General features: G+C 23.7%; 3 protein-coding genes across 4 annotated transcripts; 2 read left to right on the forward strand and 1 right to left on the reverse strand.

Annotated features, from left to right (window-relative positions):
* Positions 1-2,217: 2,217 nt before the first annotated feature.
* Positions 2,218-6,108, forward strand: Bm11624 (Uncharacterized protein; the record flags this gene model as incomplete). The annotated part of the gene is made up of 6 exons (XM_043081215.1): positions 2,218-2,400; positions 2,960-3,147; positions 3,662-3,759; positions 4,910-4,980; positions 5,243-5,401; positions 6,019-6,108. 6 exons carry the CDS (start codon positions 2,218-2,220, stop codon positions 6,106-6,108), a joined length of 789 nt encoding a protein of 262 aa, XP_042937149.1.
* A 125-nt stretch (positions 6,109-6,233) lies between these two features.
* Positions 6,234-17,303, forward strand: Bm10478 (Uncharacterized protein; the record flags this gene model as incomplete). Of its 2 annotated transcripts, XM_043081217.1 has the most annotated exons (18): positions 6,234-6,350; positions 6,667-6,764; positions 7,287-7,347; positions 7,666-7,909; positions 8,518-8,693; positions 8,960-9,079; positions 9,279-9,392; positions 9,775-10,035; positions 10,337-11,197; positions 13,404-13,616; positions 13,962-14,078; positions 14,382-14,486; positions 14,553-14,681; positions 15,008-15,236; positions 15,774-15,883; positions 15,999-16,117; positions 16,296-16,458; positions 17,175-17,303. In XM_043081217.1, 18 exons carry the CDS (start codon positions 6,234-6,236, stop codon positions 17,301-17,303), a joined length of 3,366 nt encoding a protein of 1,121 aa, XP_042937151.1. The 2 variants fall into 2 exon arrangements, with proteins under 2 accessions (XP_042937151.1, XP_042937150.1); XM_043081216.1 differs by lacking the exon at positions 8,960-9,079.
* A 1,798-nt stretch (positions 17,304-19,101) lies between these two features.
* Positions 19,102-25,826, reverse strand: Bm12320 (uncharacterized protein; the record flags this gene model as incomplete). Its single annotated transcript, XM_043081218.1, has 10 exons — positions 19,102-19,201; positions 19,355-19,560; positions 22,212-22,362; positions 22,452-22,560; positions 22,752-22,910; positions 23,083-23,164; positions 23,336-23,632; positions 23,972-24,654; positions 24,873-25,202; positions 25,733-25,826. The coding sequence occupies 10 exons, from the start codon at positions 25,824-25,826 to the stop codon at positions 19,102-19,104; spliced, it is 2,211 nt and encodes a 736-aa protein (XP_042937152.1).
* Positions 25,827-26,839: the final 1,013 nt, after the last annotated feature.

Raw genomic sequence — 26,839 nt, forward strand, 5'->3', positions numbered from 1 at the left:
TGTGTATGTATGTGTATGTATGTGTATGTGTGTATGTATGTATGTATGTGTATATGTATGTATGTGTCTGTGTATGTATGTGTATGTGTGTATGTATGTATGTATGTGTATGTATGTATGTGTATGTATGTATGTGTATGTATGTGTATGTGTATGTATGTATGTGTCTGTGTTACGACATATCAAATACAATTGGGACAAAAATTCCATTCCAATTGATCATTTATCACAAGAAAGAGAAGAAATGACGGAATAGAGCAGAAAAAAAAGTTTTATAAGTGAATATGCATTTGATATGTTTGCTAATCGTTTCTTTTTCTTTTTTTTTTTTCTCGTTCCGGTTGAAAGAATGTTATTTTTATCATTAAAATCAACAATAACATTATCATAGTTATCGTCATTATCATTGTCATCAGTATTATCATCATCTTAGATTAATTCATTACATTAATATCACTATTTTTATCATTATTATCATTATTTTTAATTAATTCATGACATTAATATCATTATTGTTATGAATATTATCATCGTCTTAGATTAATTCTTAACATCAATGTCATTATCGTTATCAACATTACCATTATTTTTGATTAATTCATAATAATAACGTCATCTTCATTATCTATCTAAAATATTGTTTATTATTTGAATCATTAATAATACTCCATATTATACCGCATTTTGTTATCACTGCCAATATTTTTCCTTATCATTATTATCCTTATTTTTATCATTATTCATAAATTTTTACTATTTATATCAAACATTAGTATCTTTTTTTCTGTTATTTTCTTCACTATTTATCCTTATATATGTTATCATTTATCACTATGATTTTAAATTTATTTCATCCAAAAAAAAAGAAACGAAAATTTGAATGAATTTAAAAAGTAAAACATTTGTTATTTTTAACTGTAGAATGTTTATATTTATATTTAGTTTTGTTGTAGGATTAATTAAATAACATTTGATGTTGAAAGTGAAATAATTTGTCAAAATAATTAATGATAAAGAGGAAATGCACAAAATGTTACAATGAGACAATGACTGTGTATAGAAATTTGGATGACAGTAAACAATCAATTGGGTGGAGTGAAAATAAATTAAGAAAGTAAACAAACAACTCTGATCCACTTAAGTAATACACCAACCTGAACTAGCACTGTCCTTCATCAATATTTCAGTTTTTCCTTTAAATTAATTAATTAATTGTAATTAATTAGTTATAGCTTTGTTTATTTACGTTTTTTTTTCTTTTTTGTTTAATATTAATTCAACAAAAAAGAAAATTACTACATGTAATATATTATAATGTTAAAAAAAAAATAATAAATAAATAAATTGAGGAATGAAATTAAATTTAACTAAATCGAAATGAAGCTAATAATTAAAATTAATTAGCTTATCCTCTTGTTTAGGCTTAATTTAATTTTTCTTTTTGCTATTATAGTTGAATGTGTTATTCAGTAGCTTACTATCATATAAAATACTATATAATTTGGAATTCAAGTTTTATTTAAAATCGAATAAAATTGAAGTAATTCATAAAGTTACTTAATAAATTGCAATTTTTGTATATCAAAAAAAAAAAAAAAAAGTGGCGGAAAAGAGTGCTAAAATAAAAAAAAAATGCTAATTTTACTTAGCTTAAATAAGACTTAAAATAAAGTTTTATCACTTTTATAGCTAAAAAAAAGTAATTTCCATTCTTTTTACCTTTTGTTTTTTTCAATTACGTTTTTTGAAATTTTCTTGATTTAAATTTCCTAATTAATAAATTCCCAATTAAAAAGAAATAATTTAATTTTAAATGATTCCATTTAAAATTAAATTATTTCACTTCATTATTCAACAATTAGCACAATCGCATTACACATATATCATTATTATTTATTAATTAAGAAATTTAAGACCAATAATATTTCAAAAAATCTAATTAAAAGAAGAAAAAAAAAAGATAGAAATAATGAAAGTTACTAATTTAATTTATTTTTTCTTTTCATTATTTATTTTATGAAATGAATAATAAAATTTAATTTGGAATAATTAAAAATTTCTTTTTTGTAAAAATGATCAATTTTATTTATAGCGAAGTTATTTATTTATTTATTCTTTTTTTGATTATTTATTTGAAATAATTTAAAAATTTATTTTATTTTATTTTTATTTTTTTTGCTTTCAGGCAAGAATAATGCAATGATTATTATTTCAAAAATGTTACATATGCCATTAAAATTAAAATGGGGTAAAAAAAGTGGTCGATATGATCTAAGCCAAGATATTTACGTATTAACTGTTTACCTTGGTGATTATGCAATCCTTCAATGTACACTAACAACCGAAAGTACCGCAAGTCAATGCATGGAATATCTTAGCCAAAAAGTTGATCTTAATCAGGTTAGTATATATGTAAATTTTATTAAAATTTACATATATAAATGGTAAAATAGAAAGCAGTGGTAGTAATAAACAAGAAAGCAAAGCAAACAAATAAATAAATAAACAAACAAAGACAAATAAACAAAAACAAATAAACAAAAAAAGAGAGAGAGAAAAACTATAATTAAATCTAACAAAAAAAAAAAAAAAATTAGTAGTAAGTTGTAAATTTTAATTTTTTTTTTTTTATTTGGTTGGATAGTGTCATATTATAGGATATGGATGAATAGCAAATAAATGAAGTGATTGGATCTATATATGTATATATAAAATTTATAGGTAAGAGATATATGCTCATAAATAGTTTACATAAACAATACAAATCTTTTTTTGTTTTTTTGATTTGTTTATTTGTTTACTTATTTATTTTATTATTTATTTTTTCATATTATAATATGTTTATTTAATTGTTTTATTAGATGCAAGGCTTTTCCTTTTTTTTTTTTTTTTTTTTTGTTACCTATTTTAATTTAAGCTCTTGTTTTTTTTTTTTTTAAATATTTTAAATTTATTACAGGTAGAAATGTTTGGCTTACGATATCAAATGAAAACAAACGATCCAGATAATAGGATGATGCGTTGGGTGGAACTTGATAAGCCATTAAGACGACAATTGGAAAAATGGGCTTGCAAACCGCGACAAGTACAATTAGCTGTCCTCTATCATACACCAAATGCATTTACATTAACTGATCAAATGGCTAGGTGATATCAAATTTTAATAATTTAAAAAAGAAACAAAACAAAAAAAAAGATTAAAAATGATTGATTAAAATTTTTTTGACAAAATAATTTTTGAAAATGCACAAGAAAAAAGATGAAAAATGATAGATTTGTATTCATTCTATGAAATAATAATTTTGTTAATCTCTTCTTTTTTTTTTTTTTTTCATTTTTTTTTCAAATTGTTATATTAAATTTAAAAAAAAATAAATTATAAATAAATGAAATAAATAAATTAATGTTGTTTTTGCTTTTTTTTTTTTGCTTTTATAATGATTTTTTTTTTTATAATTTTTGAAATAAGTAAGCAAAATTAATAAACTAGTATTTTTTTTAAAATTTTTTCTTGTAAAATGAGACAAAAAAAAAAAAAAAAAGACGAGAAGTTTTCAATTTTAAATTAAATTAAAAAGGGTAAGAAAAGGAGAAAGAAAAAATTTTATTTCATTTAAAATAATTGTGATAAAAGAAAAAAATTTTTTTTTTCTTTTTTTAGATCATACTATTTTTTCCTGATGAAATTGGACGTTGTTGAAGGTAAATTAACGGTTGCACTCGAAAAATATATTAATCTTGCAGCTTACAGTCTTCAAGGTAAGACAAAAATTTATATTAATTAAAAATAAGAAAAACTAAAAAAAAAATAAAAACATTTAAATTGATTAAAAGTAAGAAAAATTAAAGAATAAAAACATTTAAATTGATTAAAAGTAAGAAAAATTAAAAATAAAATTTCTATTAAATTTTATTTGAAATTAAATGAGTAATTAAATATTAAAAGTGATGAAATTATTTAAATTGATTTGATGTTTGATCATTGTTCTATTTGTTTATTTTCTCTTTTTTCTTTTTTTTTTTTTTTTTTTTGCTCTATTATGTTTTAGAAAATTTGAAATGAAATCATTTTTGTTTTCTATGCAAAGTAAAATTTTATTTAACAAAAAAAAAAAAAAAAAAAAATGCATTTATTCTCTTTTCCATTTTTTAAAACCTAAAAATAATTTGCATTCTGTAAACAAAATATATTAAATATAAAGTTAGATATAAGTATTGCATTATCAAAATTTAATATTATTTTTATTATTTGAGTATTTTTTTTTACATCTCCAAATTTCGACGCTATTTAAACAGTAAAAAATAAAAAAAAAAATTTTTTTGAAATTTGAAATATATACTTTTGTATTGGTTTATGATAAGTTTATCACTCTATGATAGCTTTATCAGTTCGCTTTCAAGACCGAAACAAACGATTAATTAATTATTTGAAAAATTTTTGCTGGTATTTTATATATTTTTTTTTCTTGCAAAATGGATAATTTTTAAAATTCTAATTTTTTGTTTTATCCATAACTTTTCAATTTTATATTGATTAGTTAAATGGGTAGGAATGTTAATTATAATTTAGTATGGTTATACAATTAATTAATTATAAAAATTTTTTTTTGTCCTTTACTTGAAATTAATCTGATTGAAACGATTATTTTGAAAAATTTTTTAAAACTTTTTCTTTTTTTTAAAAACTTTTTAAAACTGTTTGAAGTTTTTTTGTGAAATGAAGTTATTTATAAGTTATTTATGAAATTTTGTTATTTTTCGATATCTTTTTTTGATTTTCTTAAATAATAATTATTTAATTATTATTTATTTATAATATTTATTGTAAGATTTTTAAATGTTACTTTTATTTCATTGTCTTTTCTTTTTTCTTTTTTCAAAATTAATTCAAAGATTGTTTATTTTCCAGTAGAGTACGGTGATTTTGATCCAACAATACATACAATTGATTTTATGCAAACTGTACCTCTTTTACCAAAGGTAAATAAAATAAAAATTATAAATAAGTGATTTTTTTTTTATTTTTTATTTCAAAGATTTTAAAATTTTAATTTTTATATAATAATAATAACAATTCATATAAAAATTTAATTTAATTTTTGTTCTTTAAAATTTGATTCAAATTTTCATAATTCTAAAATGATAGCCAATAAATAATTTTTTTTTTTTTTTAAAATGAAAATTTCAAATTTTTATTTTATTTAAATTTTTATTTCTTTTTTTTTTTTTTTAATATTTGCAGCATATTTGTCGAAGTGCACAAATTCAGGAAGATTTATTAAAACGAGTATCAGCGGTACATGAACGATTAAAAGGTATGCAACCTAGTTATGCTGCATTATTATATATCGTTGATGCACAACAATGTGAAGGTTATGGCGAAGAATATTTTAATGGAAAGGTAAATTTAAATTTAAATAAATATTTTAATTTTTTTGTTTGTTTTCAATCAATTATAAAAATTGATTAGTTTTTTTGAAAAATTATTTTCAAAAATTTATTAAATATTTAATGTATTTTTTTTTTTTACAAATATATTATAATTAATTTTTTTTTTTTAAAAATTATTTCGAAAATTTATTAAATATTTAATGTGTTTTTTTTTACAAATATATTATAATTAATTCTTTTTTTTTTTGATAATTATTTTCAAAATTTATTAAATATTTAATGTGTTTTTTTTACAAATATATTATAATTAATTCTTTTTTTTTTAAAATTATTTCAAAAATTTATTAAATATTTAATGTGTTTTTTTTTACAAATATATTGTAACTAATTTTTTTTTTTTAAAAATTATTTCAAAAATTTATTGAATATTTTATGTGATTTTTTTAGAAATATATTATAATTAATTCCTTTTTTTTGATAATTATTTCAAAAATTTATTAAGTATTTTATGTGATTTTTTTACAAATAATATTATAATTAATTCTTTTCCTTTCGTTTTTTAAATAATTTATAAATTTTTCAAAAAAAGAAAAGAGAGAGAGAGAGAAAAAATTGATACATTTTTAGGATGAAGATAGTACAGAGGTAAAAATTGGATATTCTCAGGAAGGTATTATTATCAAAGGATCATATGGTGCACCATTAAAACATAAGTAAATTCATAAAAATTATTTTTCAAATTTTTTAATCAAAAAAAAAAAAAAAAAATGAAAAAAAGATTTATTAAAATTTAATATTTTTCGAAAAAACAAAAAAAAGAACGATGAAAATAAAATAATTGAATGTTACAAATTAAATTTGTTGTTGATTTTGGATGGGAACAGATCAAAGATATGCAAGCAATGAAACGACATTTAAATGTTCGACTTCATGATGGAACATTAATTCAATTTACTATGGTAGTTTTTAAATTTAAAAAAATGAATTAGCTAATAATAAAAATTAAACTTGAAATTATGCAATCTTTTTTTTTTTTTTTTTGATTTCAATAAAACAAACAAAAAAAAAAAAAGAAACTAAATTTAATTTTTATTTATTTTTTAAATTATAATTTTATTTGGGAAGATGTAGAAATGGTACATTATGTAGCACAATAGTATTAAAATATTTACTTTAAATTTTGAAAGGAAAAAAAAAATTAAACTTGAAACTGTGCCAACTTTTTTTAATTTCAGTAATCAAAATTAAATTTAAATTTAATTTTAATTTTTATAGGAAGATGTAGAAATGGCACGTTATGTAGCAATGGTAATGATGTGGCAATTTCGTTATGCGACAAATAAAGCAATCATTGAAAAAAATAGTCCAATGAAGTAAAAAAAAAAAAAAAAAAAAAACAAAAAAAAAAAAATTATATAAAATACATAAATATTTTTTTTAATATTTTAATTGTATTTAAAATAAATTTAAATTTAGAAATGAAATAATTAAATTAAAAAAAAAAATTATAGTTTAAACTATTCTTTCTCATTGATCTCCTTTTTTTTATTTTTGTTTTGTATCTACCTATTTATTGTCATTTATTGTTTATTTTTTAATTTGCATCAATTTTTTAGATTTAAAATATTGATTTCAAATTTTTTTCTTTTTTGAAAACTCTAACTAAAGAATATTTATAAAATTTACATTTATATACATTTTTACAAATTCTTTTTTTTTTTAAAAAAAAAAATATATGAATAAATTTTTTATATATAGCCATAAAATTGACTAGAATTTTTACTTATTACTGAATATTTCATTTTAAAAATTTTAATTACTTTTTGATTAGTTGAAAGAAAAAAATAATTATTTGCTGAAAAAATTCAAAAAATAAAAGTTTATAATTTTTGCAGTATCAATAATTTGCAAGGAAGTATTCGAACATTCAATTTAATGAGATCATCAAATGCTGAGGTAATTCATTTAATACTTAATAATTTAAATATAACATTTTTAATTTGTTACATAATTAAGATTTAAATTATTTGTCACATAGTTCAGCTAGTATTCATCTATAATTTTTAACAATTAAACAAATTAATTTAATTAAAATTGGAATTTTTTTTTTTAAATTATTTAATATATCTTTAATTCTGCAAAATTTCTTTTCTTTTTTTCTTTATAAAAAACCAGAAATTATTACTTTCATTATTTTTATGATATAGAAACTATATGATTTGAAAAGTTGAAGTAATTTCAGTTTTTTTTTTTTAAATAAAAAAATTTTTTTAGCTTAATACAACTCGTCTAAATGGACCAGATTATGCATCATTAGTTTATACAATGATGCCTGAACCAACGTATTGCTCCTCTACCCAACGTTTACCGTCAACGAAAAGATCGCAGCGTACGTCACTTTTACAGGCTACGTCAATGTATAATTTATCAACGTATACTGATTCCAATGACACGCAAACGCAACCAGCAAAGCGTTCACCATTAACTTCATTATTACAGTATAATAAAGCAAAAAATGGTATATTATTTTATAAATTTGATATTATCGAAAAATTAATTCAATTCTTAAATTATTAATTATTTAAATTAAATTAATTAACTTAGATTGGATAAATAAAAATATGATATTTTAGTGATTTCATTTGAATTACAAAGAATGTTTAGCTCAAATGTTGATTGTTTAAAAAAAAAAAAATCAGAATTAAAATTTCAAATGTATAAGTGTGCAAAATGTAATTTAGTAATAAAAAATAGGTAAGTAAAAATAAGAATAATTCCCAAATTTGAATATATATATATATATATTAGAAAATAATATTATCAAATAATATTATCATTAATTAGTAAATCAGAAATGCAAATTACTAAAATTATTTCATTACTTTGATAAGATTTTTTGCCATGCATATTTTAATTTTAATGTAACAAAAATTTGTCATAAATTTTGATCAATAAAAAGTTCTCAAACAATCAATAATAATTTAATCAAAAAGAAAAAAAAAACACTGAAATTCAATGCAAAATTCTAGTTGTTCTAAATTAAAATAGCCAAATTTTAAATTAGAAACTGATCAATGTTAATTTTGTTTTGTCAATTTATTTTAATTGATCAAATAATATTAACAGGTATTGCTGATATATTATTATCAAATGATCAAACAAACATTGAAATTGAAAATGTTTCCCGAAATGTACTATCAAAATCAACTGCAGCATTAAATTTTATGAATGATGAAGAATGTACTTCACCATCAGATGTTTTATATTGCTCAACACCCTTTCTGCTACAAAATAATGCAAAGGTTTTTATTGTTTTTTTTTTTTTTTTTGCTTTTGATATTTTTATTTTCAATTTTAAAATTTAATTTCAACTTTTTAAATATTTACGATTTAAAATTGCAGTAAAGCTGTGTTTGAGTATTCAGATTGATATCATCATCTGATCAAATGAAGAAGGATCATGTTTATAGTTTAACTACTAGTAGTAGTATTATTATAATTAATTATTGTAATTAGCTGTACCAAAACCGGTTCAATAGCAGTATTAGTGGAATTAATATTTCTGTAGGATGCTTCATCACCGGAAGATAATCACCGGAATATGATTCCTTCTGTTGCTGAAGATGATGCTCAAAAATTTGAATTTCATAGTTTTGCTGCTTTAGGAAAACGTCATTTAACTGATACGGTAATATTTAAAATTTATGTTATAGTTTTTATCTTACAGCAAGAAATTCATTAACCTAATGCATGCAAAATTTTACATTGAAATAAAAAAATATTAAAAATATTAATTAAAGAAAATGGATTGATAGAATTGAGAGTGTAGTTGAATTTTTGTTAAAAGGAAAAAAAAAAAACCAAGAAGAAGCTTTGTTCATTTTCAGATGACTGGTTCCTCACCGGAAATCCGCATGATTGGCGGCGGAACGCATACATTAGGTCGAAGCGCTGCGGCATTAGTGCATAAGCATTCATTGCTTGCAAATGGATCACAAAAGGTATTTATTAACATTGATACTAAGTAATTTCATTTGTTTGATTGAAGCAACTAACCAACAATCATTACTATAAATAACAAATATATTGCAAAAATAAATTTAACAGTTTAATGATTAAGCGTATCTATCAGAAAATTTCCATCGGATTTATTTCGAAAATTGCATCGGATTTTTTAAAAAATTATTATTTCAACTGCTAATTCCTGATAATTGCTTCTTCTTAACCTTTCTTAGTTTATTTTTTTTAGCGGAAAAAAAAATGGAGCAAATTAGAATTTTAAATGTAATTATTATCCCATTTTTAGATTTCAATTAAACTTTTGTATATTTGTTTTTCTATCTATTTCTTTAACATTCTTATCATTGATAACAAATATTACAGACATCTCCGGCTCATGCACTTAGCAGTCCGGATCTATTGAGTACTTGTCATTCATCACCTGATCTTATCACTTCCGTATTAGACCGATATCGATTAGCTGTAGCTGAAGCAGAATTACGAGCCGCTGCTGTTGTTTCACAAAAGTCATCGAAATTACAACACCTGAATGGTACCATTCAAACTGGCAGACATTGGCAAACAGTAAAAGGTTGTAGAACTTATATATTACCATCATCACAATCAACAATTGTTAAATCACAGGTAATAATAATTCTATTTGGTGACACAATTTTATCAAATTCACTTAATAGATATGAAATTAATTTTTGATGATTTATTAATTTGTACTATTTCTTTAGATTTTATATCATATTTTTTCATTTCTAAATTATCTTATCTCATTTAATTTTAATTATTGTAAGATTTAAAAAAAAAAAAAAAAAAAAAAAAATTTCCAGTCAATTACATTCTGAGAAATCTTTTCTTTTTTTTTTTTGTTTTTGAAAAATTTGAAGTTTTTTTTTTTTTTCTTCAAATATTTTAAATAATTCTATTATTATAGCAGAATATGAATGACGAATCACAAAGAAAGAATGGTGACAATAGTAAGATAGCGACACATACGACAAGATTTATGATGATGGATGGTGGTACTAAGAAAGATTTTAATGAACAGATAACAAAAGATGTTTTGAGGAAAAAATTATGCAAGAAATCATCACCAATGATAACAACAACATCATCATCAACATCATCATCATCACAAGCAACATTTTTTCATCATCATCAACATCAAAATCATCATAATCATCCAACAACATCAAAAATTAAAGGTCAAACTCATCCAATTTCATATTTAGCTCAAGCTGGACACATCTATTATCCACCATCATCATCATTTATGCAAATTCATGACATTTATCGACAGCAAAATGGTAAAACAAATAATTTTGGTAGTCCAAATGAGACAAATTTAGGCGTAACACACGCTAACAATGCTATGAAATTATCACAAGCATTTTTGACGCATCAACGTTACGAGATTATTGAGGAAGATCGAACGCCACAAACATTCGTACGTCGAACTCATGAATTTCGCACACCCATAACTGCTGCTGCTGCTGCTGCTGTTAATGATGATGATGGTACAAAAGCGCTTCCAATTCAAAATGCGCCTCTTATCGTATCATCATCACGAAGTATTTCATCTCCTGATGTTTTCAACAATCGTACCAAAAATTCAATCACCAAACAATTAAGTGCTTCATCGATTGATTCCACACAATCTATTGCTATTCGATCAGTTACTGCATTAGAACATTTCTCGAGCGGAAATGATTCCGAGAATATCTCATCACAAATTATGCCAAATGAATCATCGGAATGTACAGTTTGCGATAAAGCAACAAATATCTGTGAAGCGGTAAATTACTTTTGTTTATTTGTTTGTTTTTTTTCGTCTTTATCAAATTTATTTAATCAAATTTTAAAGTTATTCATTAATTACTATTTATTCTCTGTGCTCAAATGCAAGAATGACACAAATGCGCATTGATGAAAGGAATACACATCAAATTATATTGTTTATTTTTTAATTTAATTTAATTTTAAATTTAATTTTTGTTTGTGTGTTTATTTTTAACTTAATTTAATTTAATTTTAAATTTTTTAATTTAATTAATTTAACTAAGTATTTAATATTTTGAAGTTTATGCGAATTTTTTTTTTGTTTTAAAAAAATTGTATTTGAAATTTTAAGAAAAGATGAATTTTCTTCAAGTTCAGTTCCTCACAATCTGTGACATTTTATTTGCAGCAATGACATCATAAATGATGCATTGAACTAAGAAAGAGTATTCAGAAAAGTTTACGTTTGACAAACAATTTTGTCACATATATTTCAGATAATTTTTTTTGGAATAATTGTCGACTAAATTTTATTTCCATTCTAACAATAATTTCATTTTATTTTCAAATTTAAAAGTTAGAAACTTTTTTTTTTGATTTATTTCAAATTTACAATGAAAAATTTCATAAATTCTTTCCTTCTTTTTTATTTTTTCTGTTAATAAAACGGAAATGAACGACAATTTTAGTGGAATTCATTTAATTCCAAATTTGATTGCAAATTTTTTCCCTTCTGATTGTTAACCTTTCATTGCATTAATTTGAAAAAAACGATTATCGTGTAAACAAAATTTTTATTCGTTAACAAATAATAAAAATGCTTTATCAGGAATTACGTTTCCGGTTTATTTTATCCAAAAAATTTTACACTTACTGCTATGCCCCTCCCAACCGGCAATTTTCACTATTTTTTCTTTTTTTTTCCTTTTTTTTTTCTGAATCAAATTCATTGTTTGTTGTAGGAAAGTTCATGTGATGCAGCTTTTTCCTTTTTTTTTTCTTTTCTCAGTTAATAGAATTGAAATTGATCTGAAATTTAAATTAAAAAAATATTTTTCATTAATCTTTTTTGATAATTCATTTAATTTCTAATTCTCTTAAAAATTTTCCCTTCTTTGTTTCTTTTCTTTTCTTCGTTTAATTTCTCATTGTATTCGATTCGACAAGGATAATTTTCTTTGCATCTTTTTATATTCTTCTTGACAAAATGACGATATTTTCCATATATTTATTTCATTTTCAAATCTCTTCCATTTCTCTTTCTCTCTTCTCTATCATTTCACATCTTTTATTACAATCTATTTACCTGAGAGAATTTCAGGAGGAACATTTCCTCTCTCTCATCTTTTCATTTTCATTGTCTCTTTTCCGTATACAAAGGTATAATTTTTGTAGTAGTATTATTCATTCAACCTTCTAATCATGAAAATTTTGAAAGTAATATCTTATAGTATAAAGGTGAAAAAGAGTGATTGATCAGTTTAAAAGATCAGAATGCTATTTACTAAAGTTTTATTATCTCTAATACTTACTGTGTTACATATTCATTTCAGGGCTTTTAATTATGATCTGAAATCTATCTATTCGATCTTAAATCTCTGAAATTTATCTATTCGATCTTAAATCTTTGAAATTTATCTATTTCAATTATTGCAAAGTTTATACTTTGGCTTTTCATTTGTATTTTTTTTACTTTTTATTACTTTTTTTTTTTTAACTTCTGATAGCCAAAGCATTTCTGAGCAAACATTTCACACATAATTGCAAAAATAACTCATTTATCTTTTAAATAGAAAAAGCGAGATGACAAAATGACTAATGGATATAGCTATGTATTTTTTATGCTAAATGAATAATATAAGAGTTCCAATAGTGTCAAAAAAATAATTAATTTTTTATTTTTAAATCTTTGACTAGTTAATAATTCAAATCTCTGACTAGTTGATAATTTAAATCTTTGATTAGTTAATAATTTAAATCTTTGGTTAATTAATCATTTAAATCTTTGATCAGTTAATAATTTAAATCTTCGATTAGTTAATAATTTAAATCTTTGATTATTTAATAATTTAAATCATTGATTAGTTAATAATTTAAATCATTGATTAGTTAATAATTTAAATCTTTGATTAGTTAAAAACTAATTTATCCCACTAGACATTGATCATTTTTTGAAAATTTTACATGTAATTGACAAGAATAACTTTTTTTTTTTGTTCAAGGATTTTGTTCAAAATGAAGAATTGTTAGCTAATCGTGAAGTTAGCTCGACTGAATCGGTCAGAGAGATGTCACAACGGTTTTCTTCACGACATATAATGGTCAACAGTGCATTGCAACATCGTATTACAAATACTCATGGACATTTTACCAATTTGATTGGTGATCAATTATCAATCAATGATCAATTATCAATCCCAACAAACGACCAAACAGTAAGTTTGTTGAAATTAAAAGCTATTTTAAGAGCTGTAAAATTAGTTTATTCTAAAATTTTATTGAAATTAAAAAATATTTTAAAAATCATAAAGTGTTGTATTCTAAAAGTTTGATCAAACTGGAAATTATTGACAATAACAAATGTTAACGTTAACAATAACTGAGAAAGTAATGATTAGTTTGTTGAAAGTTTTGTTGAAAGCTTTGTGATAAGCATAGATCATATAAGTATTTCACGTAATCTTCACGTATTTCTTCGATAACTTTTTGATTTGATACATGTGATACTTTGAAATAATATGCAAAAGATTTTTATCTTTTTTTTTTTTTTTTTTTTGCAGCTGAAAAGACTTCTAACAAAATTAGCAGCTGATGATGCTTTAGATGAAGAATTCGCAGTGATTCCGAATAAACGTATGTCTGCCGGTGTATCAACAAGTCAAAGACCGGAAAATATGGTATAGTTTCTTGAAATTTATTCATTCACAACGGAAAATGAATGAATGATAATAAATATGATAAGATTGATTTTCTCAATTTCTTGATCCATCTTCAAATATTTTTCTTATCCAAACTTCCAGGGAATTTATTTAGTACCTGATTATTTTACATTTCAATTTGAAAGCTTGATCTTTGTGGGAATTATGATAGAAGGGTAAGTTTATGGATGAAAAAAAAAAGTAGAGATTTTTACTTTCATTTTGTTTTATGTCCGAACTTGGCTAATTTTCAAAAAAGTGTTTTCAAGAAGAAATTTCCAGAAACGGAACCGTACACGATCGATAGTGCCATACGAAGATACACGAATTATGTTACATTCAAAACAATCGAATCCAACAGGCTACATTAATGCCTCAAACATTCAGGTAATTCAGCTTTAGAGAATTTATTAATTCGTAAAAATTTCTTCTCATTAAATTTGCATATTATAGATTCCAATTGGCAATCGAATTTTGAAATATATATTGGCGCAGGCTCCACTTCCGGATACCATTGAAGATTTCTGGCAAATGATTTGGGAATCCGGTTCACAGCTCATTGTCATGCTTTGCAGTGCTCAAGTAAGGAAAAGTTTTCCTATCAAATATTATTAATCTTTGGAATAAGAAATGTAATACCCACTGATCGATAAGTGATAAACGATTAATTACTATGAAATTACTTGTAAAGATTATTGCAGAAAAAAGTTAATTAATATATCAAAGAGAGATTTTGATTAACTTTTTATGAATGGTTTAAAACTTTAAACAAATAAAATTTAAAGAGGTATATATTACATAGAGATTGATATATGTGATATGAAGTAAAATAAGCTTGACAAGCTTGATAAGAAAAAAGATATGAATATTTATTCTATTATTCTTCAATCATAAAAAGATATCTTTAGGATTGTAAAGGTACCACAACACCCATTTATTGGCCAACAAAAGTAATGAGCAAACTAAGATTATCAGATCACTCAGTGACGCTACTTTCGAGTACGTCAAGCAAACATCAGGTGACAATGATGTTTCAATTGAAACAAAATTCGAATGGAGAACGACGAACCATTTATCATCTCAGATTGATGGATTGGGAAAGTGGTGGAATACCACCGAGTGAGGAATCTTTCTTAGGTAGGTTTATTCGCTTGTCCCAGAAGAGTACTGCCCTCTTACATTTTACTCTTCTTTTAAAATTTTGATATTGGTAATGAAACATAGCTAAAACTATCAGATTCCAAACTCCAATCCTTATTATTAGACTTTATTAACTTATTTTTTTGCAATTTTTTTTTTTTTTTTTAAAAAAAGTTATTTCCTTCCTTGTATTTTTCATTCCTGCAATCTTTAATTGTTCATTATTCAGTTTATTTTAAAATCATTCATTCTAAGGTAAACAGGCCAGTGAATAAGTAAAAATTAGTTCAGGCTTGATTTATCAGTTCAAAAATAAACATTTCTTTAGTCAATATTTCAATTAATAGTAGTTTTCCCTAGAAAAATTTCATTCCCTTTCTGCAGTCAATAATAAACCAATTATTTTTTATTTTTTTATAGTTATTATTCGTTTATTTATTTTTTAATTAATTTTTAGTTATCGATTAATTAGTTAGGCAATGCAATAAAAAAAAAGAAACTAAAAAAGTTTTCACTTCTAACTGTATCTTTTAGGATTTATGGATGCTGTCAATAGTGTTCGACGACATTTGGAAAATGAAAAGTTAAAGGAAGTGGATTTTGGAGCAATATCAGGATCTAAAAATAATCGAAACAATTGTCATGTAATTTTTTCTATCAAATTTCTATCAAAATTTTTTCAATCAAATTTGTCATGTAATTTTCTATCAAATATTCGGGTGATAATTGTTTTTTTTCTTTTTAGAATATTTTTTGTAGATAAATTTAACGCATTCAACAAATCGAAATACAACACAATCGACTGATCTCGGTTATTATAACTGGTGTAAAAAAGGATTGCATGTTGTTAATTATGCATTGCATCATTCACCTTCCAGGTAATCCTACTATAATCAAATAATCAAGTAATACTTGTAAAATGACAGAAAAGAAGAAAATTTTAGGTTTAAAGAAAGGAAATTTAAGCATTTACCTGTTGAACATAACTAAAAATGACACAAAGTGGAAAAAGGAATGAAAAAGTTTAAATTTGAATTAAAAGAGATTCAACTGTAGCTATTCGAATGCTCTATCATCGGCATTTTCATCTAGCAGAAGAAATGACGTAATGGTAGATGCAGTTGTACCACCAACCGTAATACATTGCCTGACAGGTGCTCATGAATCTGGTGTTTATTTGCTTGTGGAATTGATGATTCACTGTATTGAGCATAACATGGTATGTTTACTTACAATGACAAACAATATTTAGAAGAGAAATTACTTATTCAAATAGCCATCTAGATTTTGTAAAATAGAATGTTTAGGCATGTTTGTCTCTTAGCAAGGACGATATTTCGAAACTATTACTTTAAGTTTTTAATTTCACATTGAAATAAACACAGCTTCATTCTTTTGATAGTTTTCGGGAATATTGTATTCTCATCCTCTTCCCTACAATGATGGTTCCCAGGAATACGGTACACATATCGTCTTCCCTACGGTAATAGTCCCCTGGAATACTGTTGTTCATCCCCTTCTCTACGATAATAGTTCCCAGGAATACTGTATGTACATCGTCTTCCCTACGACAATAGTTCTCGGGAATACTGTTATTCATCCCTTTCTCTACAATAATAGTTCCTAGGGATACTGTGTGTACATCGTCTTCCCTATCTTTTCCCTACGATAATAGTTCCCGGGAATACTGTTATTCATCCCCTTCTCTACGATAATAGTTCCCAGGAATACTGTATGTACATCGTCTTCCCTACGACAATAGTTCTCGGTAATACTGTTATTCATCCCCTTCTCTACAATAATAGTTCCCAGGGATACTGTATGTACATCGTCTTCCCTATCTTTTGCCTATGATAATAGTCTCCGAGAATACTGTACTTTTATATTTATTAGCATCAAAATCAGTTCAATTTTCTAAAGAATAAATTTGTTCAGTATGTGGATATTAGCAAAACATTGGCATTGTTACGACAGCAGAGAATGTGTCTCGTAAAAAATGTGGAACAATATCGCTTTGTATATTCTGCACTGATCATTTATTTGCAAAAGTCACGGCTCATTTAAAAGAAATGAAAGATTGTGTCGAAAACTTTGTATGATTTAAAGTTTGTATCGAAAGTTTTGTATGATTTAAAGTTTGTACAGATGAATGTACTGTGTAATGGAGTGTCTTTGTTATGAATTTTATTCGCCAACAATTACATTACACAAAGTATTAATCTATCATAATGTACTGTTATTGACAAGTATAGAATGAAGGGAAAACAAACAAATATCAAAAATAAATGAAAATTTTGAATTAAGGAAAAATGAATGAGTAACAATCAAATGATAGCATACTGATACTAAAAAATTAACTCACATAATGAATTTTAATTCTGCCTTATATAGTGGACATTAGCTTACAACAAAGCTCATTATTAGAATGAGTGAAGGAGCTGTCACTGCCAGATTATCTCAATCCTTTATATAGTATGGTAGACGTAGACGTGTACAGTATTACGTTTAAAAAGTTTAAACATTTTTTTAAACGAACTATAGCATTTTAGATAATGAAGAGAAGTTCAGAAAATGAAAGGTAAGTGTTGGCTGAACGATCTCTTATCTAAAACATATGCTTGAAACAGTTTTATATTTATTTGATATTTAAATATGACAGTTAGTTTATGATTTAGTAAGAATTTATTTCAACATATTATAATTTGGTTTTTCCTGCAGATTTCATTATTCCAACATCTATTTAATCTGTAATATATTAAGTATGTAGATGAATGAATATTGTAATTAAACACTTTTTCATGCGATTTTAATTTCGATAGTTCTTTTCAATTATAGATGGAAAAGAACTGTCTATGATAGTTATTTTCGTTAAATATAAAACTAATTTTGGAAAACACTTTGTTTACTCATTGAGTTCACTCTTTATGTGAATGGAAAGGAATCTAAAAATTAAAGTATCTTAGACAGTGGTCACACATTAGGGCAGTCAAATGTCCAACTTTGTCAGTGACACTTTTCCATTTGTTTGTTTGTTTCTATACAATGTTGCATTGCCAATGTTTTGAATGTAAATTTGCTCAATTAAATTTCGCCACATTTAATCCTTTGTTTATTTAATATTCTAAATGACACGGTTAATTGTATATATTCTGTTCACTTTCCCTTTCTTACTTAAACAATACTTTCTTTGTCAATTTAAACGCATTTATTGTTACTGCGCCTTGTAAGAATGAATGGTATTTGAGTCTTAAATTAGAATGGGATCAAAATAAATTAAAAATCAAGAATTTAAAAATTTGCTTAAATTTCATTCTATTCGTTATAGAGAGTACAAAATGTGCACAGATAAATTTTAATTGAAAATTAACTTGTTGAATAGATTGATGATTTGATGAGTTTTTCATTTTACTTTCAGCTAAATTTTGCACATTCAATTCATACTGTCCAGACTTTTCAGAAAAATTATTCCTTCGAAGTATAATACACTCCTGACCATCACTGACCTCTGACCACCACTAACCTCTGATCTTAAGTGAGCCATCTTATGGATGGATGCTTTATTCCTATAATTCTCCTCCAACTCTCTTAATTACACTTTCCTTAGTCTGAAGAGAGGATGGACAAATGCTGTAGGGCGGTAATGACCCGTAGAAGAACTATTTTCAAAAATAGGACAGATGAGCTCAAGCAGTTAGTCTTCCTTATTTCAAATTTTACCTCCGATTCCATAATTAAAAAGGAAGATAAAGAATTAGTGAAATACACAGCGATGCTACCACTACTTATTGAGAATGAGTAATTCAAAAGAAAGAAGCTAAAAGCGAAGGTATGTTTTATTTAAAAATCGACCTTGTATAAACAATCAGACAGAATGGTCACTGCTGTACGACCTTTTTCTGTGGTCAATGTAAAATTCGGCTGATGATGAACGTGCCAAAACGTTCAGGTCATTATTGTCACAACTGCAATATAATGCATATCGATAGCAATGTATAAAAGTGAAATTAACAAAACATTGAAAAATTTTATGAAAACGGAACAAACCAAAAGTGAAAAGTGTAAAGTAAATTATCAAAAATCTAACTTTCTACTATCTCATAGTGAAGGAAACTGACACGGATAATCTCGGATTTATTACAAAATCACGCAACCCATCGATTTGGCGCAAATCATTCTCGACCGCTCTGATATCACCATTAAAAGAATCGTGGAAAATGCAACCATTCTCAGTTTGAGTCCAGTTAATAAAATAGTTCCATTTGGTTGAAATTAATAGTTTAGGTCGTTTCAAATTCAAGTGTCGCAGATTTTCGACATTTAACTTAAAAATCATTTTCAGAATGCTTTTATATCCAAATATTACCAATGTATTTATCAATTGTTTATTAAATCTAAATCTAAACAGCAGATATTATCATGTATTTTTTAAAATTATGATTTTCTTGGAATTATAAAACATCAAAACTGTTTTAACAGCATGTAAGCTGTAAGCAGATAATGTCTAATGAAATATTAAAAAAAAAAAATGTTCTATAAGTTAAAAAAGAAAAAAGAAAAAAAATATATCGTAAGAATAATAAATTTCGATTTTACAAATAATATTGCAATTAATTTCACTATTCAAATAACAAAAAAATTTTTTTAAAAAAATATTAATTATTACTAATTTTCTAAATTTATCGCTTTGTTGGTACTTTTGAAAAAGAAATGTTTGTTTTTTCAAAAATTTTTTTCCCTTATTTATCATTATTGCAAAAGGCAGATTTTAAAGCTAAAATTAAGTTTAAGCCTAAATCTAAACTAAAATTTAAACCTAACTTGAATTGCTATTTGATTGAAGCATCCATCATATATGAACTTCTACTGGTTGATGGACATCATCAGAACAATCATTGATCAATCTTTTATGATCACTTTACGATCAAATGAACAATATTGATAATTTGCATTTGTGATGAAAGATTATTGCAATATCAAGAAAGTTCTTTACTGATTATTCCATATTTGAAAATAAACTTTTATGTTTTGTGGTGTTTTTTCATTTCTTATTTAACATTTTTTTTTTTTGTTCATATGCACAGAAATATTTTACATTTTCTACTTTTTTTTACTGAAAAAAAACTAAGAATTTGTCATTTTATTGACATTTAACGAAATAATCTTTCTTTTTTGAGTTTGTTTAGGTTTTTTTTCATTTTTTTGTTTAAAAAAAAAATTTGATCTTTGTCTTATTTTTTTCCAGGAACCTTTAATTTAATATATTATTATGTTATTAATTATTATTATCATATTACTTATTATTATTCTTACATTATTAATTATAATATTAATTTTTAGAAATTTTTATTTTCATTGAGGAACGACATTATCATATTTGTTAAATTTTAATTGTAATGTGCAAATTTATTGAAAAATTGAATGCTATAATGTTAATTGAAAAGAATCAAATCACAGAATTAGGCTTTCAAAAAAGTTTTTCGAAAATTTCAAATGAGATTGGCTACTAATAGTTTCATAAGTGATTAATTTTATCAAAATGATATAATCACATTAGTGCTTTTATAGCATCCAAATTGTATGTTTTCACAGTTCCACTATGTGACACCCTATGCGACACACTATGTGACACCCTATGCGACACACTATGTGACACGAAATATAAGCTCATTTTGTGAAAAGAGCAAAGAACATATATTTGAAAATTTTAATGAAATGAATCATATTATCCAAATAGTAAATTAGAGATCCATTTAAATTTGCAAATGATAATTAGCATCAAAATATTTCGGAATATATTCGAGAATTTTTCTATACAACAAATTAGATACAAAATTGAATATAAAGTTTAAAAAACATTAGAATGATTGAAGAACTGAAAAGTCATAAAGAGTATAAAGTGGAATATGGAAATTTATTTTCAAAAAAAAAATTATAAAAATTTTATGTTTAATATTTGCTGTTATGTAAGAAAAAAATATATACATTTAAGAAAATTTTTATGTATAAAAGAAGTATTCAAATAAAAAAAAAAGCTATTTACAATGAATTCATTAATTCTGATCAGAGAATAGATGACAAAAGTCAAAAGATAACATAAAATTTAGTTGAAATTTAAATATATTCCAGATATTCTAATAAAAAATACTAAAGGAATGTTTTTTTTTTTTTTTTTAACATTCTTATGCGATTAATTCAATCACTAAAATTTGTCGTTAATTTATTGAAATGTATTTTATTTCAATTGCATTTCAAAATTTGTTTCTGATTTTATTAAAAATTTTATGATAAATATTTTGATGATTTTCCAATTTTCTAACATTCATTCATTTCTAGTTGTAAGAATAAACGAGTTCAGAAATGATTTTCAAGTACTCATCGTCCTTTTTTTTTCGTACATCACATCCGGTTATTGTACATCATATCCGGTTGTTTCACATCGTATCCGGTTTTAGCTATTATTACACGGAAATAGTCGAAATACAGCATACCAATCACCATTGCTAGATATTGGATTAAACAAAGTTGCATAATGCTTAAGCATTAATGTTAGTACTGTCTGAAAGAAAAAGACCCTCATTTTACGGTTTAAATTTAGAAATCAAAAAAAAAAAAAAAAAAAGAAAAAAAATTGGAGTATAAATTTAAAATTGTATAATTATTGATAAATTATATGTTTCTCATTTGAAAATTAATTATCTCATTGAATTTCAAAATTATCGATTAATTAATTGCATTTGTGTTAAATTAGTATGAATTTGGAGGAAATTTTAAAAATGAAAAAATGACATAGAAATTAGTCATTTAATTGAATATTTTATAAATAATTTCTTTCATTTAATCGTTCTTTTTTCATTTTCATTTTTTATTTAAAATGATTAAATTAGTAATTTTGAATACTTTTTTATTTTTATTTTTATAAGACATTTTATGATTTAAATTATGTGAAAAGAATAATAACATAGTTCTTACTACCTGATCATCATCAATTCTTCCAGAATCTAACAATTCCATAAATGATTTTTGATAAAATCGATAGAAACGATTAATGGTATGACTATCACCAGCAATAAAACCACCACTTAATACAACCCAATCAACACGATATAGATCAGTTATTGAATATCTATAAATTTATTTATCAAATAAACTTTAACAGATTCTATCTTTTTATTTTGTTAAGAATTAAAAAAAAAAAAGAGAAAGGAGTCAAACCTGGATACTTTGTCATGTGCTGGTGTCAATTTAATAACTGTCATACGATCACGTTGAAGTTCTGGTCGCCAGTGACAATGACTTGGAATAATTCCTTCTCGTCCATGACCTAAATACTTATAATTTATGCAAATTCTTATAAGTTAAATTATTTAATTTTATATATTACTTATATATATATATATCAATTTACTTATATATATATATTAATTTACTTATATACTTATATGAATTAATTATATATTTATATATATTAATAAATTATTTAAATTAGATGAAAACTAATTGAAATTACTTTACCATATCCGGCATCAATCCAGGCAAACATCCGATCAGAAGCTTGAAATTGAGCATTTTGTGTTGCATTATATAAAAAATACGGCTTTGAATTAACAATTATATTGTAATCAGCGCTATTTGCTTCCGGATGATAACGCATTTTTGGACCAAATTGCCAATCTGAATTTGCACTTTTTTTTCAATTTGAAATAGTTTAAAAAAAAAAAACAAAAAAAAACATAGATATATTATTAATTTCTATACTAATTGCATAACTGTGAAAAAAAAAAACAATTGTTTTTGTAACATTTAAATTTATTAAATTATCAAATTCATTAAAAAGTTTCATTACTTTGTTGTTCTCGTCGAATAATACCTTCCATTTCTTCTCGATACCTATATAACGGGAGATCATTCATAGACATTTCAAATATCTGAAATTTTTTCTGATTAATATTAATTGATAAAAAAAAAAAAAAGATTAATTTTTTTAATTAAATTTTTGACAATTTAGCAAATTCTAACATTGATATTAGTTGAAATGAAATTTATTCCACAAATATTGAGGATAATATCAGACAAAATGAAATAAACAATAATAGCACCTTGGTATTATCAGCATTTCGCATTTGTCGTACAAAATTTGCTCCACTTGCATCAGTGTAAATGATAAGACAATTTCTTAATTTCAATAAATGCTTCAGGTAATTCATGTATTGCTCATAAGTCCTCGTATATCTAGGCCATTTTCCACGACCAATGTCAAATAAGGCTGTGACAATCACTGGTGATTGACGATCATCATGTGTGCACTGATAATGTTGATGATAATGTTGATGATGATGATAATGATGATGATGATGATGGTGATGATGATCATGAGATTGTGATATTGGACTGAACTAGAATTGATATTTTAATTCATATTCGATAACTGGATTATCATCATTATTGGTAGATGAATAATGCAAAAATAAATATTTGTTTAACAAACAAAGTTTATTTGTTTTTTTTTCTCAAAAAATTTGAGTAATTGAAGTAAATTTAAATTGTAAACAAATTTAGCAATTCATTTCTTGTTTTTGATAAGCATAGAAGTAAATTGAAAATGAATTGTTATTTTGGAGGATAAAACATAACTTTTTTAAAAACAGATATAATTTTTAACAAGATATAATTTTTTTTTTTTTTTTTTTTTAAGAAATAAAAGCTAATTTAAAATGAATTGTGAAAAGCCTTACTTGATGGAATGTAATAGTAGTAGTAGTAGCTGTTGTTGTTGTTGTTGTTATTGTTGTAGCAACAGGTGGCCTTAGATACAGAATATCTTCATATTCATAATCATAATCATCATCATCATTCTCATTTTCTTCATTGCTTATCATCCTGTTATCTTCCTGTTGCATTCGTGATAAAGCAATGGTGACATTTACCGTTGAAATTGTCGTTATTCGTAAATGTGCGGTAAATTTTGTCGTTGTCATAGTAATTTTATTACTATCATTTTTCTCTTTGCTTTTAATAAATTGTGAATTAATTTTACTAAAATTTGAGAATTTTCGAATAATTGGTGTTATGGAATTTTTATCAAACAATAATGTTCCATTTGTTGTGTTAGAATTTGAATGTAAATTAGTTTTTGTAGCATTTAATAAATTTGAAAGACTTGCATTTACAGTAAAAAGTTTTGGACGCAAAGAAGTTTTAATATATGCATTAAATTTATATTTCTTATCAGTAGCTGAAGTAATTTTACTTGTAATAGGAATAGAAATAGGAGTAACAGTAAAGGTAGGTAAATTGAAAAAATTTTCATCTGTAAGTGTAGTTTTAGATATATCTGAGAGGATTAGTGGTTTTAAAAATTTCGTAAATACTTCATCGTCTAATTTTATCTGTTCCACTGCTTCTGTTATATCATCATCTGAAGATAATTTCAATAAAATTTCAATAAGAATCAGACAATAACATTAAAAAAAAATTTAACATTACTTAAAAGTTTAACAAAATTTAACATTGTAAATTGACTTTCACTTTTTTTTTTTGGGACAAATTTAAATTTTTTGATAAAATTTCTTAATTTTTTTTTGGCAATTGATAAAAAGTATGTATGAAAAAAAAAAAAAAAGAAAGAAAGAAAACCTTTAATTGATTTTTGTGATTTATCATTATAATATTGTGATATAGCTGAATTTTCATTGATCACATTGAATTGTTGTTCAGCATTATCAGTATTATCAGTGATCTGTTGAATGTCAAATGTATGATCATTGCTTTCTTCTTGATCATACGAATCAATAAAATCAGAAGAAGAATGCATAAGTGAATCAGATCGTTGCACAGATACTCGTTTATAGATATTTGATAAGAAGAAGAACATAAATACAAGAGTGATAGCTACACTGATAATTCCAAAAAGCCATCGTCCAAAATGATTTATTGATTCATCAGGTTGTCGCATATATTTTTCATCTAATAATATATGAAATAAATTTTTAATTCAAATATTTTCTAATATCAATATGAGAAGCATAGAAAAGATAAATATTTAATGCATACAAGAATGGAATATTAATTGATAAGAATGATAAATTAATGATAAGATTAGTGAGAAAGTAAGAGAAAGCAAAAAGCAATGAAATGATGAGCTTAAGTAACGAATTCTTTTAATCATAGCAAACAATGCTCAATTAAAAAGCTATTTAAAAAAGCTTTAAATAAATAAAAAAAAAAAAAGATTATTTTAAAATTGTAATTTATGAATGATTTAGTGAATAAAAATTTATCACTTAAATTTTAAACATGCTTTACACATTTATCATTTAGTTGAATTTATCACTTACAAAAATTAATTTCAATTTTAAAAATTAAATTAACAACAACTCATAATGCAAATAAATTTCTTAAAAAAAAAAAGGAAAAAATTATGGAAATAATTTGAAAATAAGCACAAATAAATGATTATTAGTTAATTAATTTATTACTCATAAAATTTAAATTACCTTTAATTAGTTTATTCTTTGAGAGTAATGATTCCATAGCTTCTGGTATATATGCTTCATCCTTCCATTCATCTTCTAAAGTGCTGTGAACCATTCTGTGATATCAGAAAAGCTTCGCATAGAAATTTATTCAAATTTAATTTAACAATTTCATCAACTTTCTTTCTATTCAATTTTTTCCTTTTTCTGTAAATAATAAAATGCTAATATCTTTTAGAAAACGAACGAAAGAACATATAAGTATTCGTTTTATCACATTTATCAAAAAAAAAAAAGTAAGAAAAATAAAATAAATAAAATAAAAAAAGAAAATTGAAAAAAAAAAAAAAAAAAAAAAAAAACAAAGCAAAAGTTTGATTGAAAATTTGGTGTGAATTTTGCGCGCTATATTTATGTCAAAAAAAGATAATTATGGCATATTGTGAAGCATATGGCGCATATGTCATAAATAAAATATCACACAAACACATTGGTTGATTTCAAGGAGAAAATTTGAATAAATTAGATTAAAATTCGAAGGTTAAAGTTCATTATGGCATATTAATTTAAAGTGTAAGGAATTGAAATGAAAAAAAGAGCAAAAGATATAAGTTTAAAACAATTTGAATTAAATTAAAAATAAATATTAAAGTTAAAAAAAATATTATTGAAATTTTAATTGTAAAAAGTGATTAAAAAATTCAAAATTTAGCAGTGCTTATGATAGAATTTATTATAATTTGCATTTGTTAGCTAAATTTTGCTGTCAAAATTGCAAATGTTAGCTGCAAATGTCAGTTGTGCTAACAATCATCTTCAACAGTTACTCTATGTGAAATAGCCGCCGTGCGCAAAAACGATACATTTTATTTCATTGTTACCTGACATTTCTATAAAAAATTTTTGAATTTTGATTATTTACTAAATTAAATTAGTAATGTATTAATTTTCCTTTTTTGACAAATTTCTTATTTTTAAATATGTGAATAAAATTCAAATACATTGAAATTGATTATTCAATTCTTTATGAGTATAATTTATTTTCAAAATTGATTTTTGCATTATTATGCAAACTTTCAACTTTTTCATATTTTATTTGTCAGTTAAAAAATTTTTCATCAAAATCGC

This window comes from Brugia malayi (genome assembly GCF_000002995.4).
Source record: "Brugia malayi strain FR3 genome assembly, contig: Bm_v4_Chr4_scaffold_001, whole genome shotgun sequence".
Lineage (NCBI taxonomy): Eukaryota > Metazoa > Nematoda > Chromadorea > Rhabditida > Onchocercidae > Brugia > Brugia malayi.